This window comes from Onychostruthus taczanowskii, unplaced genomic scaffold, assembly GCF_017590055.1.
Source record: "Onychostruthus taczanowskii isolate IOZ18803 unplaced genomic scaffold, ASM1759005v1 scaffold114, whole genome shotgun sequence".
Lineage (NCBI taxonomy): Eukaryota > Metazoa > Chordata > Aves > Passeriformes > Passeridae > Onychostruthus > Onychostruthus taczanowskii.
In genome coordinates this window covers 447,128-461,699 of record NW_024498074.1, presented here as the reverse complement: position 1 = coordinate 461,699, position 14,572 = coordinate 447,128, and the positions used below count along the sequence as shown (strand labels likewise).

The 14,572-nt window shown below is 45.9% G+C and overlaps 1 protein-coding gene across 1 annotated transcript; it reads left to right on the top strand.

The window, feature by feature from the left end:
• Positions 1-575: 575 nt before the first annotated feature.
• PPEF2 (protein phosphatase with EF-hand domain 2) lies at positions 576-14,232 on the top strand. The gene is made up of 16 exons (XM_041427413.1): positions 576-636; positions 4,095-4,222; positions 4,753-4,810; positions 5,282-5,457; positions 6,474-6,588; positions 7,429-7,475; positions 7,882-8,048; positions 8,132-8,168; positions 8,253-8,402; positions 9,051-9,386; positions 10,126-10,311; positions 10,981-11,123; positions 11,651-11,757; positions 12,679-12,842; positions 13,395-13,482; positions 13,716-14,232. Exons 1-16 carry the CDS (start codon positions 576-578, stop codon positions 13,895-13,897), a joined length of 2,145 nt encoding a protein of 714 aa, XP_041283347.1. The 3' UTR covers positions 13,898-14,232.
• Positions 14,233-14,572: the final 340 nt, after the last annotated feature.

Sequence of the window (14,572 nt, the reverse complement as noted above, 5' to 3'; positions counted from 1 at the left end):
TGTTTAACAAAGCTGGTTATTTTCTTCTGATAGCTAATTGTTATTTTAGACTTGCCTTCCTGCTAGCTGTGGTTAGATTAAACAGCAGGTTTGTGTTCATCCCTCATAATGAGTTATCCTTTACAGGGTACTATGTGAATATTTGGCTGCACTACAGAATGTTTGTCTGCACATACTGCTTTTTAATGACTTTTTAATAGTTCTTGATCAGTATTGAAAAGCTTTTTGTATGTTTGCCAAAGAATCACAGTACCTATTTTTATGCAAGTAGCTAAAGGTGCTGAACTGATTCCAGTTTATAAAGCTCTCTTGAAATGTGAAGCAGTGAGACAGAAATACTCATCTGAATGTCTGGGAGTAGCTGTAGAGACCTGGTAGTGGAAAATGTACTTGGGCATAAGAGAGGCCATCTGATAATTGATGTTAAGTGTTAATATGTTTGATTGTAGATTCTTGGCAGTGTGGAACAGGTGTTGCAGCTGTTTTGAATCTGACCAAATGGTCTTCCCTGCATCTCTTTTGTGGTTTTGGTGACATTGGGCCATTCTGCAACGTTGGAGCATTGGTTGGAGAACATGGGATCTGGTAGTTCTGTAAATGTCCAGTACAAGTACTCCCTGCAGAAGTCTGAAAATGGTGAGTGATTCTTAGAAAAGTCATCTTATCCTGTTTTCTCCTGTATGTGCTGTTGGGAGGTTGCATTGAATGTGTTTCTCCTCTGGGTTTTCTTTATAGCATTGTAGTGAGGTTCTGTCTTTCAGTATCCTGTGACAAGGATTCTCAGGTGTCAGGCAGAAGACAACAGGCTTGAGGAAATAACAGCTGTTTAGATGAGGAGTGGGTTAAAATCCACCCAAGGCTAACCAGAGATGAAGCAACAGTTAGCACCCACACTGCTGGATGAAATACCTGCTGGGTAATGCAGGTGTTGTCTGCTGACAGTGAGACAGATGTCACCCTGCTGCTTCCCCTGGATTATTTTCCAAGGCTCTTACTAGTGCAGCCAAAATAAATCTAGTTACAAAGATGAGATGGTGTGGCTATGAAAAGCTGTCAAACAAAAAGTATGCATTTTGTCTAATTACATCAGCACAGTGCTCTTAACCTCTGCTAATAACCCAGACTTGTCTATGGCTCTCAAAGTTGTGGTGATTTATTTTTTTGAAGCTCTCTGTAATGGTATCAGTTCTGTGGGTACCTGCCTGTGTCTGCTGTGGAACAAAGGGAGTTGATGAGGAAGACCTTAGATATAAGGAAGAGTTAAAAAACAAATAAACAGTCTTTTCTTTCTTGTTTGAATCATGCAGCCATGAGCACTGGCAGAACAGCAGAATGGGGCAAACAGTTTGCAAGTGTTTGGAGAAGAAAATAAGGATGGAAAGTGGGGATAAGGTGGTGACTCACTTTTTTTTTGCCACTGTCCACTATTGAAAAACTCTTTCTATTTAAGTTAGACTTAGCTGTCACCCATAGCACCAGAGGTCCATGGACTTTCCCAATAAATTCAGGGTTATTTTAAGATGAGCAAGTGTAACACAACACTAGTTACTGATTTGAGACTTGTATTATATCTGATAGCTCAGCAACACTTTCCCATGGCAGTAAAGCTGCTCTGAATTTCTAGCCTTTGGCTCTCAAAACCCTTCAGATTTGGCCATCTGCAGCAGGGCAGCTGCTCAGGACTTTGTGCCCAAATGCAGCATGCCAGATGTCATCCCTGTCCCCCCTGTCCAGGGTCTGAAGGCTGCTTTTAAAGGACAATGGAGGAGCAGAGCTGTTCAACTGGCCCTGCCTTGGAGTGTAGTCTGGTTTGAGTGCTGCCACTTTGCTATGCTTTCAGCAGCTAATATGATACATGGTTTGGATCATCATAAAACCTGGCTAAATCTTTCTCTTCTCTGATTTTTTTTTTCCCCAAGCTGATACAAACACTGCCAGGTATAACTCACCCAGGTGAAAGCCCTGCCTTGGAGTGTAGTCTTGTTTGAGTGCTGCCACTTTGCCATGCTTTCAGCAGCTAATATGGTACATGGTTTGGATCATCATAAAATGTGGCTAAATCTTTCTCTTCTCTGATTTTTTTTTCCCCAAGATGATACAAACACTGCCAGATATAACTCACCCAGGTGAACTGCTAAATTAGATTACCTGGCTTTTGCAGTTGCAGAGTCAATGTCCATAAAAGCAGAGTAAAAACCAGTGCCTTGCCTATCTGTGGCTTAAATGTTGTTGATGGTGGTATTTATGTTAACTGTGCACTTGATAGCATGTCTTTCATTGGTTTAAGTTTTTACTGTTTCAAAGGTTTTGGTTTTCATTGGTGTGTGCAGAGTTATCACAAGGAATTTTTTTCAAAGCCCAGCAGATCAGTAAGCATCTTGTCACCAAGAGAGAAGGCAAAGAATACAGAAGTTATTCCTGAGTTAAGACTTGCCAAATCTTACCTTCTTGCCCACAACTTCAGGCTGTCTCACACCCCTGCTGAACAGCAGCTGTAGACCTTTCTTTTTTGTGCTCTGCAATTCCCAGTGCTGAAAGAGAATCATGATTTAAAGAGATTATTATTTTCAATATATAATCCATTGACATACCTTCTTTAGGGAAAAGTTGCTGTTTCCTGCTGAAGTACCTGGAGGGCCATTTGTTGTGTAATTAATGCAAGCTGATTGAATTAATATGATCTCTTTATCTCTTGCCAGTATGGGTGAGGGATTTCCCTCTTTTAAATGAAGATTTTCCCACACACCTCCCATTGCTCTCCCTGCTTTGGTGAGTGTGGCAGGGGAATACACTTTCTGCAGCAGGCCTAGTTCCTTACCTCTGTTGTTTCCCTTGGACTTTGAAGCCAGCTTGTGGATACAGCAGTCATCCCTTTCCCCCCTCAGCTAAAGATGACAGAGAAGCAGTGTTTGAAGATGTTTTAAGTGTAGGGCTCATGGGTGAGGGTACAGAAAGGAACAGGAAGGGGTGCAGTGTAATCCAAAGAGAGATGCCAAGTAGCAGAGCTGGTCCAAGTGGGATCAGCTAAGGAGGATGAGAGATTCTAGAGGTAAAATTTTGTGGCAGAACTTGAAAAAGGAAATGTGAAACTGCACCAACGTACTTTGCTTGGAATTTGCAGTCACCCCATCTGAAATAAATTCTGAAGGGAACATACTGGGAGAATACAGAGGCTGTGTTTAAAAGATCAAAGGGCAGATAGCCATAATTTGGTGGGAAGCATCTGGTGTCAGCACTGGCTGTGGCTTGAACCTCAAAAAGGTGCCTGGAAATTGTGGCATCTCGTTTATTGTGTGCCATTAATGGCCAAAGTTCTGCCTCTCCTTTTTCACTGTGGGTGTAGTTTTGTCTTCATTTTATTGTAAGGTCATGGTTGTGTTGATATTTATGCTACTGTAGAGTCCTTCTAAAGCTTTTCCACAACTGCAAAAGCTGAGGTATTTGTTGGTGTAAAGAGAGGTAGAAAGCCCCCATATTTTTAAGGTTCTAGAAGGAAACTTGGTATCCTGCCTTCCCCCAACTCTTTGCATGGCCTCAGTTAAATTTCTGGTTTCCTGAAGCCCCAGCACCTAGAAATGGTAAGAGGGACTTAAAAATGATCAAGGTAGGTAGAAATGGGGGATATTGTCTAATAATACTGAAGAACATGTTAGGGCTTTCAGGCCCTAGTAATTTGTTGTTAATGCTGGTGCTGAAGGAACCAGCAGCAATGGTTGGAAGCTTCAGAGGTCTCTGGGCAGGCAGGGTCAGCTCAACCTCTTGCTAAAAAGAAGGGCAATGGTTGGAAGTGCTTCAGAGGTCTCTGGGCAGGCAGGGTGAGGTCAACCTCTTGCAAAAAAAAGAAGGCAAAAAGAAGAGGGTGTTTTTTTTTTTGTCCTTAGGCACAAGAATACAATTCCTGGCAACTTTTTCCTGAAGAGGAAAGAAAAGAAGAGGGTTTTTTTTTTTTTTTCCTTAGGCACAAGAATAAAATTCCTGGGAATTTTTCCTGAAAAGGAAAAGTTCTCTTCTATTTTCAGGGGTGGGGAAGGAGCTGTTTCAGGTACTCAGCTGCAGGCAGTGCCACTCAGCAGCTGTCTGTTCTTGTCCCCCAGCTTTCAAGGCAGCTGTCTTGATCCAGCAGTGGTATCGGCGCCACGTGGCTCGGCTGGAAATGCGCCGCCGCTGCACCTGGAGAATCTTTCAATCCATTGAGTATTCCTGTGAGCAGGATCAGATCAAGGTATGGTGCTGAGGAAAGGAGCAGGTAGGAAACACAGAGGAAGGTGGTTTCTGTGCCAGACTCTGCCTTTCTGGCTGCTGGCTGGTAACCCTCAGTGGGCCAGGGACTGGGTTTCCTGCCCCTTTTTAACCTATTCATTCCCTGCCTGCATGTGTTGCATAAAACAAAGTAAAGAACCCCAAAAGCAAGACCTAAGAGCCATTTAACAGAGTTTTTCTGGAGTCTGAACACAACAGGCAAGTCTATTTGGTTTGTTATGTTTGAACTTTGATTAAAATTCTCTTACATGGCTGCTTTGCTCTTGGGGAGGGAAAGGGCTCATAGCGTACTTCTGCATGTGGCTGAAGGTAAAGCCACTGTTTTGACTTCATTTCAAGAAAGTCAAAACTTAAATTGGTACAAGAGTTGCTGTACATACCAGACAGCATGAGGAGGGCAGAGGTAAAACTTCCACAAAGATGATTACGATAGGTTGCTACTCTGTTGAATTTCATTCTGGGGTGAATGATGGGCTCTCCCTCTTCCTGCAGCTTCACAACTTCTTCAGCTACCTCATGGACCAGTTCACACCAAGCAGCAGCAAAGAGAGTAAGTTGTGTGCTCTTTGTAGATGTGGCACCAGCAGCTCTGAAAGCTGCACCCTATGTAATTCATTGCCCAGTGCTGGGCAATCTTCAGGATGGCACATGTGGCCAAGTGTCTGGAGTGACAGCATCAGGATTAGAGAGTGAATTGTCTGGAGACTATGAGCTGTGTAAAGGATGTGGGGTAATTCCTGCTCTTAGGAGCTGGAAGGAGGCATAAAGGTTCGGTATGTTTTCACAGAATGGTGCACACTGCACATGGACATTTGTCTCTGCAGCCTTTCCCCCAAGTTTTGTAGCAGTGCCAAGCAGTACCCAGCATCCATGGCTGCAATTGCTCCTGAGTGCCAGCCTAACTAAACAGCTCTTCTGTAGCAAATTACTAGGATGGTACCTGGAGCCAATTAACTACTTTTCTGTCTGTTTATCTTTTTTATATATTTTTTTAAAATCAACCCCACTAATCTGCTTCCAGGGGATTTTATCAGTCGCATGTTCATAAGTGGGGAAAGTTACAAAGAGGCAGAGCTGGAAAAATACTGTGACTATGAATCCATAGAGGTGCCAGACTCCTACACCGGACCCCATCTCTCTTTCCCACTCCTCCCTGACCATGCCACAGCCTTGCTGGAAGCTTTCCAACAGAAACAAGTAAGGATCCCAAAAAGGTACCATGCTCTCCCCCTCTCTGAACAGGGGTGTAGGATAGATAACTTGGTCTTAACTTTCTTACCAAGCTCAGTTGACTGGAGTATAGCAAGCTGGCTGGCTGCTAAACAAAATGGGGTTGGAAACTATAAGGTATTTTGTAGTGCCATAGAAATGTTCTTCTTCCTGAAAATATATTCCTGACAAAACTGAACACTTTACATAGGGGTGTACCAATATTAACCCGAATTTCATTTTTAGAGGGAAAAATGAGCAGCAGCTCATGTTGAGATTTTCATCATTTTTGTTCAAATTTCTCAATTTGTAAATACGTATAGGGTGGCCCAGAGGGAAACAGCCAATTACCATGTTTTGTGCTATGCAACTTGAACTCTGGTTTAAAATGTAAACTGTGAATTTTTTGATGAGGAAGCTGAGTACCGCTCCAGAACTAACAAGACAAGCCTTCATACAACTCCAGTGTTCTGCTGCCATCCCTCAGCTGCTGTGCTGAACTGCAAAATAGGCTAAAACATCCCTTCTCCAAAGAGAACTCCTAACCCAAAGGTGTCTAATGTCCCCACTGTATTAAATGCCTCCACCCTGGCTGTGAGCATATCTATCACTGCAGGACATGTGCAAACTGGTTCAATGTGGAAAAGTTAAGAAAGATCTAGAGGAGTAACTTTCTTACCTGTGATATTGGGCTGGAATTTCTGCTGCTTCTAGAGGTGGTGTAGCCTAGTGGGAATAGCCTTGTCCACAAGGTGCTGGGGCTTTAGGGTTGCCTTGCCAGCCCTCTCAGTGCTGAGGCTGGGCTGCCTTGTGCAAGTGTCTGCCATCCTGCTGTTTCCCAATATTTCCCTCATCATGTTTGTAAGCCCATAGGTCAGCACAGACTGCTATCTCAGGGAGAATTTCTACCATCCAGGCTTTCCTGGTGGAGTCTTTACAGCCACAGTAGTGCTGCTCAGATACCTTTGATTTCCTGCTTTAATCCCTTCACTTTTTCCTAGTAGCAGCTCCATGCTCGCTATGTCTTAAACCTCCTGCATGAGACCAGGAAGCACCTCAAGCAGTTGCCAAACATCAGCCACGTCTCCACCTGCTACAGCGAGGAGGTCACCGTGTGTGGTGGGTCCCTTGCAGCCTCCGGGGTGGAATGCTCCTTTGGGAGGGTGGGGCAGAGAGAAAATCATGGTGAGAGCATGATGCCCCTCTCTGTACTGAACATGGAACACAATGCTCTCTATAAGCAAAGTGTGTGGTGCCTTGAGAGGCAGCTGGGTTTGTCTGAAATACCCAGGTGGTCTTTTTTCTCTCACCCCAAACTCGGAGTTGCTTTACTAAACCACAGAAACCACATCCAGCTGAGGCCTGATCACAAAACTGGGTAGTGGTCTGACCTGTTCTGTGGTCTGGGATTATTTAAACAACAAAATCCTGGAGCTTTTCTGGGTGAGCACCAGCGCGTGCATGCCGATCCAGAATGTCAACACATCTTTGCCTCCTATAAGTAAATTTGAGACACATCTTTTTGCTTTTTTTCTGCTGTGATGTCAAAATGTTGAGATATTTCTGAAAAATACATAGCACAGACTTTTGCATGCAGTCAGCCTCTGAAAAACAAACCTCTCTCTCCAGCATTATGTTAAATGAGAATCAGATTGTAATTTTGAATGCTAAGCTTTCTCCCATATAATGACAATTTTGTGCCAGGTTGTGCCATTCACAAGAGATAAATGGACAAAGCTTCTAAATCAGTCTTCAGCAGATGGTGTAGGTTTTTTTTACTGTGCTTTTCAGACTTCAGCTCAAGCCTTACATCGTGTCCTTTTCCTCTAGGCTTGCACTTCCCAAAGTGTTTCTGTGGTGATTCATTTATAAGGGACCTAGTTCGTAGCAAGTTACATATTGCTGTTTTTTTCAAGTTCAAGGTAAACATATTGTGACTTGTCTCTTTGTGCCTGTCAGGAGACTTACACGGCCAGCTGGATGACCTGTTCCTCATCTTTTACAAGGTAGGCACCAAACTTGGAGAGGGAGACTGTCCAGGCCTTGCAATGGGTGTCGCATGGGTCATGTTGAGAAGTATTTGCAAAATTGGGCCATTCATATGCAATTCTCCACGTGAATTTGATTGGTTTTAAATGGCTTCACAAATCACTAACTTATTCCCTTTGCAGACTAGAAAATGTGATATCCATGTCCATTTTATTAGTGCCAATGGGTGTTTTTCTAGTGCTGATACCAATGACAACTCTTTGTGACTGCTAGTTTCACTGTTGGGGCCCACAGGATAAAGATGAGCAAGGGTTTGTTGTGACCTGGGGCAGGAGTGAGAGGCTGCAGCTGGTGGGGCGTTATGGACACCTTGGAGAGGCCACTCTGGTGACATCTGCCTGCATCTGTTCCTCGCTTTTACAGAATGGCCTTCCTTCCCCTTCCAAGTCCTACGTGTTCAATGGGGACTTTGTAGACAGAGGCAAGCAGTCCCTTGAGATCCTTGTTATCCTCTTTGCCTTCCTCCTGATCTATCCCAAGGAAGTTCATCTCAACCGCGGGAACCACGAGGACCACATGGTGAACTTACGGTACGGCTTCTGTGCAGGGCTGAGCACCATGTCAAGGGCCTTGTGCAAAATCCCACTGAGCTTCCTTTCTCCTGTTCCTTTAGCTATGGTTTCACCCAGGAAGTGATGCAGAAATACAAGGTAGGCCTATGTTTGTGTCTCCTTTGCCATGTGAGATATGCTTTTAGAAGACTTGATGCTTTATCTCTTTTTTCTTTCTCTCAGGTGCATGGGAAGAAAATCTTGAGGATGTTCCAGAATGTCTTCTGCTGGCTGCCCCTGGCCACCCTGATTGATCAGAAAGTCCTCATTATTCATGGGGGCATCTCTGACACCACTGACCTGGACATGCTTGAGAAAATTCAAAGGGACAAAGTAGGTTTTATTTCCCAGTTATTGCAAGAGACAACAGTGTTGCTGATTTGTGGTGAGAAGATAATTTCTATATGCCAGCTTAGCTGTTAACAAGACAAATATAACAGATGGCCTTCCTAGACAAGGTTGTGTTTAGGTATAGGCTATGGTTTGTTAGTGTTCATGCAGGAGCTGTGAAGTTTCTGGAATATGTGCTGCTGCTGAAGTAGAAATACAGTGATGATGAGACATTGTCCCACAGTTTCTTAGCCTGTTTTTACCCCCTAGATTTCCAGAAGGAGTTTGATAAATCATGTAACTTGTGTCTGCCTCACTCACCCAGTTAGGAAACACCCCTTTCCTTCTCTAAATAAAATCACAACTCTTGCATTAATCATTAATGCTTCCTTTGCTCTGCTGCATAGTCCCCATTGCAGATGAAATCTGTGCAGGAAGTAAATGAGGAAGAGTGAGATGTGATGGATGTGGGGCCCAGCTGCAAACCCAGGATATCTTGTCTGAGTTCCCCATAGTCAAGTAGCAGTTGATGGCAAGAAGGGAGTGGGGCTTGGAGGCTTGGATCACTTAAGTCTGCCAATGGAAGACGTTAGAGCTGCAAGTCTGGGTTTCATGCTGTGTTATCAGCTCCATTTCTCTCATACCTTTCAGTTTATTTCTGTGTTAAGGCTGAAGAAAAGGAAGGAATTGAGTAGAAAACCACAAATCCAGGCCATAAATGGGGAGAGCGACTCAGGCACTGACGCAGCAGGGAATGAGGCAGCTCCCAGGTTATCTGTGCAGCCCCCGTCAGCCCAGGCTCCCAGCACGGCCAACAGGCTGGAGTTCTCCAGGTGGCTCCGGCAGACGGTGCAGGAGCAAATCGACACGTGCCGCCGGCTGGTGGACATCAGCGAGTCGGAGCCAGAGGAGCCCACCTATTCCAGCATGGTCTCCTTGAAGGATGCGGATGAGCCGTGCTGGACTCACCAGGAGGAGTGGAAGCAGGTGAGGAGTCTTAGCAGTGCCCTGAGCTGGGTGCACTGTGGGTGCCTCCTGCAGCAACTGGTCCTTCAGTGGTAGTGGCCAGGAAGGGCTGCTCTGTGAGGCCAAGGGGATGTTTTGTTGGGTACCTTTGTTACCTCCTGGGAGGAGCAGCTGAGGACTTCCTTTTCTTGTTTTTCCAGCCTGGGAGTCTCTTCTGTGCACTCTGAAACCACTGCTACTTAGTTGACACTACCTGCCTTCCAGTGCTGCACACCTTTTCACCCACTGTAGTGCTATATGTTGAAGTCAGGGTTAAAGGAATTAAGCCTTAATCCACACAGTGGTTACTGAGTTAGCACTTGTATTTCTGGAGGCTGTGGAAGGTCCTGGCTAGAGAACAAAGGCGTTTTATATACTAAGCCTGCTAATGGCCTCAGGGTTGCTCGTTGTTCTTGCCCTGGGACTTGTGTTTAGGGATGGAGGAAAACAGGCAAGGCTCTTGGACATCTTAATGCTAGCAAAGGCAAAGCTTGTATCAGGCCTGACTTATGCACATCCTTCTTTCCCCAGACACTTTGGATGTGCCTGTAGCTCATGGCCAATAATACTGCCACTTCTGAGGTGGCCCAGGTCTGTGACAGTCTTCAGCTGGAATGCAGGAAAAACGTCTGTTCCCTTGCACTCTGGTCATAGCAGCAGTCTAGGGAGGGATTCTGAGACTGAGCTGTATTTGCTTAGTGAACTTTCCCAATCCTTTCAGGTTTTAGACATCCTCTGGAGTGACCCCACGCCTCAAGAGGGCTGCAGAGAAAATAAGGTGCGAGGTGGTGGCTGCTACTTTGGGCCTGATGTGACAGTGAAGTTCCTTGAGAAGTACAGCTTGCAGTTCCTGATCCGCTCTCACGAGTGCAAGCAGGAGGGCTACGAATTCTGTCACAACCGCAAGGTCAGCTGGGGGTGGTGTCAAGGGTGCTTGGGTTTCCATCCTGCCAGGGTGGGGTTTCTGCGGGGGTGGCTTCTCTCAGTTCTGCATTTCTTCCAGCGGGGCTGTAAGCACATGCAAAATCCTTGAACAGGCTTATTGGGAGCTAACTGAAGTATGTTTCCATCTGAAGCCTTAGTTCAGGGCAATCTGGAGCCACCTGCTCTGCTGGGGACATGGCTGTGCAGGCAAACCGTGTCCGTGTGTGTGGTGTTTGAGAAAAGATCTGAACCCATTTGTGCCATGGCCCCCACTTAGTGCAGCTGTTCCTGCAGATGAGCTACAAAAGGGTGCTACTGAGCTGCTGCAGCCAAGTTCTGTTTTCAGAAGATGCACTGTCAGGTCAGTGGCTTCGTCAGGGCGCTCGGACTCTGGAGAGTGGAATTGTTGGGAGAGAGCACAGGAAAATTGCAGAAGCCCAGCATGTGGTGAGATCCACATGTGACCAGTGCCACAAGGAACTCACACCTGCAAGGCTTCCAGGCCAGCTGCCATCTGTCTCTCCTTCTTCTCCATATAACAGGGTGCTTTCACAGTCTGTGGACTCCAGAGGGGATGCGGTGTGTTGTTTACACATATATAAATATTACAGGATGTATGTGCTGACTGCAAATGCCTTTTTTTGGGGATTAGGTGCTGACCATCTTTTCAGCCTCAAACTACTATGAGATTGGCAGCAACAGGGGAGCCTATGTGAAGCTGGGACCAGACCTCATCCCCCACTTTGTTCAGTACCAAGCAAACAAGACAGCCCATATGCTCACTATGACCCAAAGGCAAGACTTTCTAGTTGCTCTCTATTTGCCAAGTCAAAATTCCCAAAGGGAAAACTTAGTGAACTTTTAGAATGTTTGACTCTGGAGATGAACTGTCACAGCTTGATTTTCTAAAGAATAGCTCAACAGGGGGGACTAAGCTTCGTACTTGAAGTTACTGAGGAAAGCTCAAGGGTTGAGAAGGGATTGTTAAAAAAATTCTAAGGGGATTTTTCTAAAGCTTGCTGATTTTTTCAGCTCCTCTTTTCCATGTCAGGTTTTAACTTTTGACCTTTGAGGTTCTCTTTTGATTGTTACTTCACAAATTAATTCAGGGACTCATGGCATCAGCTGCAGGGAACTGCGCCCTGGGCACGCAGTGCCTTGTCACAAGCTCTGAGATGCAGCTGTAGCTGTGCAGGGCAGTTGTGTGAGGGTCTGGGCAATCCATGGACAAGTCAGGTAGAGCACTGGGGAGGGAAGGTGCAGTTTTTCTTGTGATTCATAGCAAGTCATTCAAGTGCTTCTCTCTCTTCTGCATCCTCCAGAATCAGCAGAGTAGAGGAGTCAGCCTTTCGAGCCTTGCGGGAAAAGCTCTTTGCTCACACCTCAGCCCTCATCAGTGCCTTCAAGTCCTACGATGGGGACAATACAGGTAACTCAGAGCTGAGGGATGTGTGGGTTCATTGCCTGGTCGGATAGGGCTGAAGGGACTACGTTGAGTTTGTGGCTGCTGGGGAGACTGCTCACTGACAGCTGTCACCAGCTGTCATGGGGAGGCTGTATGAAACCTTGCCAGAGGTCGTTTGCTGTTATTCAGTCTCTGTGGATGCCTTGCAGTGACACCATCAAGTGGGGGTGCTGGAAAAGCAGGATGTCATTAGTCTAAGGCGGAGTAATTGAGGCTGGTCCTAGAAGAACTCCTTGCAGCTGAAGTACTGATGAAGCCTTGGGAAAAATGACCTGGAATGTGTCTGTTTTGTCACTAGAGAAGGGCTAGGTTGTCTCTAGAGCCCCTTCATCCCTGGAGTCTAAAATCACTGGGAAGAGGAAAGAGGGATGCCTTAGATTGCAGTTGTGTCTGTCAGAGCCTTAAGGGAGCTGAGTTCTTACTTCTGTGACAGACAGGAGTGCTGTGTTGGTGCAGTGACCAAGAGGTGTTGCTGAGAACTGTCCACCGGTGGGCTGGGGGAGAAAAGGGATATGCTGGCTGGCAGAACTGCTCATGGGGAGAACTGTGTTCTTGCTTTCTTCCCTGTCAGCAAAACTGTTCATAGGAACCCAGCTCAATTGTTACAACAGCTGCTAAAATGGGCAGTGGGCTGTGAACTTCTAATGAAATACCAAAGTTAGTGCCTTGCATTTGTTCAGATGTTTGCAGCCTCTCAGCCTTGATTTGTTGCAATGATGAAAACCTTGCTGAGGCTTGGGTGGGAAGTGTGCGTGTGCCTGCACTGCGAAATAATGCTGTGCTGTCAGCAGCACCTAGACTATGTCTCACTGTTTTAGGCCTTGTCTTTGCCTTCATGTGCTTTCCACTGCCTGTGTCCCAGAGCTGTCTCCCTTTTGTGCACAGGAAGGATCACTCTGAGCAACTGGGCGACAGCAGTGGAGTCGGTGCTGCGGCTGGGACTGCCCTGGAGAATGCTGAGGCCGCAGCTGGCGCGCAGCACTGAGGACGGCATGCTGGAGTACAAATCCTGGCTGGATGACCTGGCCATGGAGCAGAGGAGCCAAGAGGTAAGCACTCAGCCCCTTCCATCAAAGCATGATGTGAGCAGCTGCTCACCAGATCCCCAGCACGTACAAATCAATTGTAGTACAAAAGGACAGTGGATGGTTCCTCCATAACCTGAAATCACACTGAAGTTGATAGGAAGTCTTGCCTGAGCTCAAATAGTCCTGAGGCACCCAGTCCATTTTTACAAAGAGATGGTGGATGTGAAATGAAAATTTAGAGGTAGTTTTGGATGCAGGCTTGTGAGCAGGAAAACTGTACTACACTCTCCAATTGGCAGTTTGTTAATTTTGCCCAGCAAATGCAGCTCTGCAGTGGTTATAAAATGCAGCCTGGCTCGCTGTTAGCCCAGAAGAGCACTGTTGGGAAGGGACAAGCTGCTGATGGTCTGTTCTGCAGCTGCACAGAGGGTCCAGTCATCACACACCTGGTTGATAAGGCACTGCTGGCAAGTTCTTGAGAGCAAAAAATATTCTTGCTTGTGGAGACACCTGCAATAACAACTCAGAGAGAGCACAGGTGTTAGAAAGATAAAAACTGATTGTGTCTTTCAGCACATCCAGTCAAGCTTGCTGGAAGTCATTTATCGAAACAGATCCAACTTAGAGACCATATTCAGGATCATAGACAGAGACCACTCAGGTAAGCAGGCGTGCAGGGGCTGTTGATCACTGCCTTCTGTGATCCCTTGTGCTTTGGAGTTTCCTTCAGTATGTCTAGAAGTGCTTTTATTTAGGCTTGGGTCCTCCTGCTCCCTCCCACGCTTCAGAAATGTCCATTTATATTATGCCTCTTTGCTGCTTTAAGCAGTGTTTTAGCCGGCGTCCTCCACATTAGGAGATGTAGCTGCGACATGCAAAATGCTCCTCCCACAGGTCTCATCTCCTTTGAGGAATTCCAGCAAACCTGGAAGCTGTTCAGCTCCCACATGAACATTGAGCTGACGGATGATGGCATTAACGACTTGCTTCGCAGCATTGACTTCAACAAGGACGGGAACATTGACTTCAACGAGTTCCTGGAAGCCTTCCGCCTGGTCAAACAGTGCCCGTCGTGAGAACCTGCCGAGAGCTGCCGCGTCCCATGATCTCCACAGAGCCAGGACTGTCCCACCTAACCTGGAGTGTGCCTGCACATGGCAAGCAGGGAAAGGGAAGGCAGGTGCCCAAAACAGACATCCCTGTAGGCAACAGCTGTGACCCATCTGGGGAAGCTGACAGGTGAAATAGATGAACTGCACTCCAGTTCAGACTGCTTTTACAAGAAGCTGTGTTTTAAATAGTTTCCTGCTCAAAGGGAAGATGCAACTTAGGTTTTCTTGTCAGTGTGAGGAAATGTTACAGGTGTATTCAAGAGCAGTAAAGTGGAAGCAATGTATTACTTGTAGGCAGTGTTTTTAAGGAAGTAGCACCTGTTTGATCACAGATTTCCTTTTAATAAACCATTTTTTCTAGACTGCTGTTGCTTGGCTGTTTATTTCTTCTCTAGTTAACTCTGTGAGCAGCAGTGCTGTTCCAGTGATGACACCTACTTCCCTGCTGGTGTTCCTTTGCTGTGGTAAGCTTGTTCTGGAAGTTTGGAGCTACTAATTACACATAGTAGAGCTGAATGTTGGGAAAAATACCTCAAATGTGCAACACTGTCTTTAGTAGGGGGACTTGTTTAAAAAAATCTATGGAGATAATTTCATTCTCAAAGCCCAGGGCAGTAGACCAAGTAGCTAGGGAGCCTT